At 54.9% G+C, this 1,681-nt stretch overlaps 1 protein-coding gene across 1 annotated transcript; it reads right to left on the bottom strand.

Annotated features, from left to right (window-relative positions):
* Positions 1-8: 8 nt before the first annotated feature.
* LOC119585444 (carbohydrate sulfotransferase 3-like) lies at positions 9-1,598 on the bottom strand. Its single transcript, XM_037934098.1, has 2 exons — positions 720-1,598; positions 9-401 (listed from the first exon to the last, which is right to left on the bottom strand). The coding sequence occupies exons 1-2, from the start codon at positions 1,433-1,435 to the stop codon at positions 65-67; spliced, it is 1,053 nt and encodes a 350-aa protein (XP_037790026.1). The 5' UTR covers positions 1,436-1,598; the 3' UTR covers positions 9-64.
* Between the last annotated feature and the right edge of the window lie 83 nt (positions 1,599-1,681).

Raw genomic sequence — 1,681 nt, 5'->3', positions numbered from 1 at the left:
ACCCTTCCGCCATCAGTAGGCGCTGCGCGTGCGTGTGCAGGTACACATGCCACCTAGACCTGCCTCAGTCCCGGCCACGAGCGAGCGTCCCCAGCCTCGCGTATTCCTCAGGGCTGGCAAACACTCTGTAGCCGTAGGCCCTCAGGACGTCATCGCACTCCCTCTGAATCGCCAGCATGTCCCGATAGCCGAGGTGCTTCTGCCAGCGGTCCGGCATCTCCGACGACTTCCTGCTGATGGTGAACGGATGCTGAAGCTCCCAGGCGTCGTCCAAGCCGGAGGTGCGCTCGAACAGGACTTTGGCGACGGAGGCAGTGAAGGGCAGACCCGCAAATTTGTAAAGCCGTCGCACCTCCCTCTCCGGCTGGAGGACAAGGTCCTCGTACCGCACCAGCAGGTATCTGCGCGAGGAGAGACGGGGCACTATGTCGTCAGAGAAAGAACGGAACGTGTGTTTAGAGTGTCCAAGATAGAAGGTTACACTAGATAAACACTTAATTTTGCACTCCTTTAGAGTACGTAGTAACAAACCGGCGCATCCCATAAGAAAATGAAGTTGAATAATTATTATTATTTTTTAACTTCATTCAAGTATAAGCGAATATATTATCACCTTTCTCTTATTTCATCGAGTCTACCACTGAGGTCGATAGTCCACTTCGAAATATTTTCGAGATAGAATCATTGCAAGAAGGCCTCTAAACGCAGGCTAGGCCTACCTGTCTGGGTAACGTCGGAGGAGCGTGGGGAGGGCGGCCAAATCCTGCCTGTACCTCTCACACGCCTGCGATATGTTTGTCTCCGCTTCGTAGAAGTACCCTGGCGGCAAGGCTCTCCTGGAGGCGATGGTGGCTCGGGCGTCGCGGACGAGGTGGATCAGCCGCACATCGAGGGAATCGTCTTCCAGGAGCGGCACAGCCTCGTGCAGAGCCACGCCCACCACACGCACCACCCCGACCCGCGAGGCGCGACAGAAGGCCTCGAAGGTGGCGGGCGAAGAGCAAAAGCTTTTATCCAGTTCACAAAGAGCTTTGATCCTCAGGTCTTGCGAATGCATCCATATATACTCCTTGAAGTATTTCGGTCGGTGAGCGAAGCGGCAGTGCAGTATGTCCTTGAGCAGAAGCGTGGAGGCGTTGGCACCCTTCGGCAGAGTGGCATTGTGTGCTCGTATCGGTTCTTCCGAGTAGAAGGTCGATATCCACGTCGTCAGGATGCTGCCAGTGAAGGTGGAGCCGGAGCGCACCTGCGTCCAGAGGAGGACGTGCCGCTGCGGCGTCCGCGCCCCCGCCGTCCGTTGGCGCTGCTGGTGTTCGGGGGCGAAGAAATACCGCTGGGGAAGATGGCGAAGGACCACAGCCAGCGACGAAGTGAACGCGGCCAACACACACACATACAGAACGGACCTCTTCCTCGGCTTGATTGCGGACAGCATGCCGTAGTCGACCACGCACTCGCCGCTTCCCTATGCGTGGGAGAGCTGCACCGGCGCGTTGTGCGTGCGAGCTATTTTAAGCAACAAGCAGCTATATTAAACAAAAAGCAGGAAGAAGGGATGCTATTTTGAGGTATGAGGTACGTCTCTTAGAGAAGGACATATTTCTACGTATAATATGAATTCGAGATTATTTACATTGAGATGTGCCTTTCTGTCCAAGTCGAAATAAGTGCTTATTTCGAA

This window comes from Penaeus monodon, chromosome 19, assembly GCF_015228065.2.
Source record: "Penaeus monodon isolate SGIC_2016 chromosome 19, NSTDA_Pmon_1, whole genome shotgun sequence".
NCBI lineage: Eukaryota > Metazoa > Arthropoda > Malacostraca > Decapoda > Penaeidae > Penaeus > Penaeus monodon.
The sequence above is the reverse complement of the archived record's forward strand: the minus strand, read 5'-3'. Positions and strand labels throughout refer to the sequence as shown.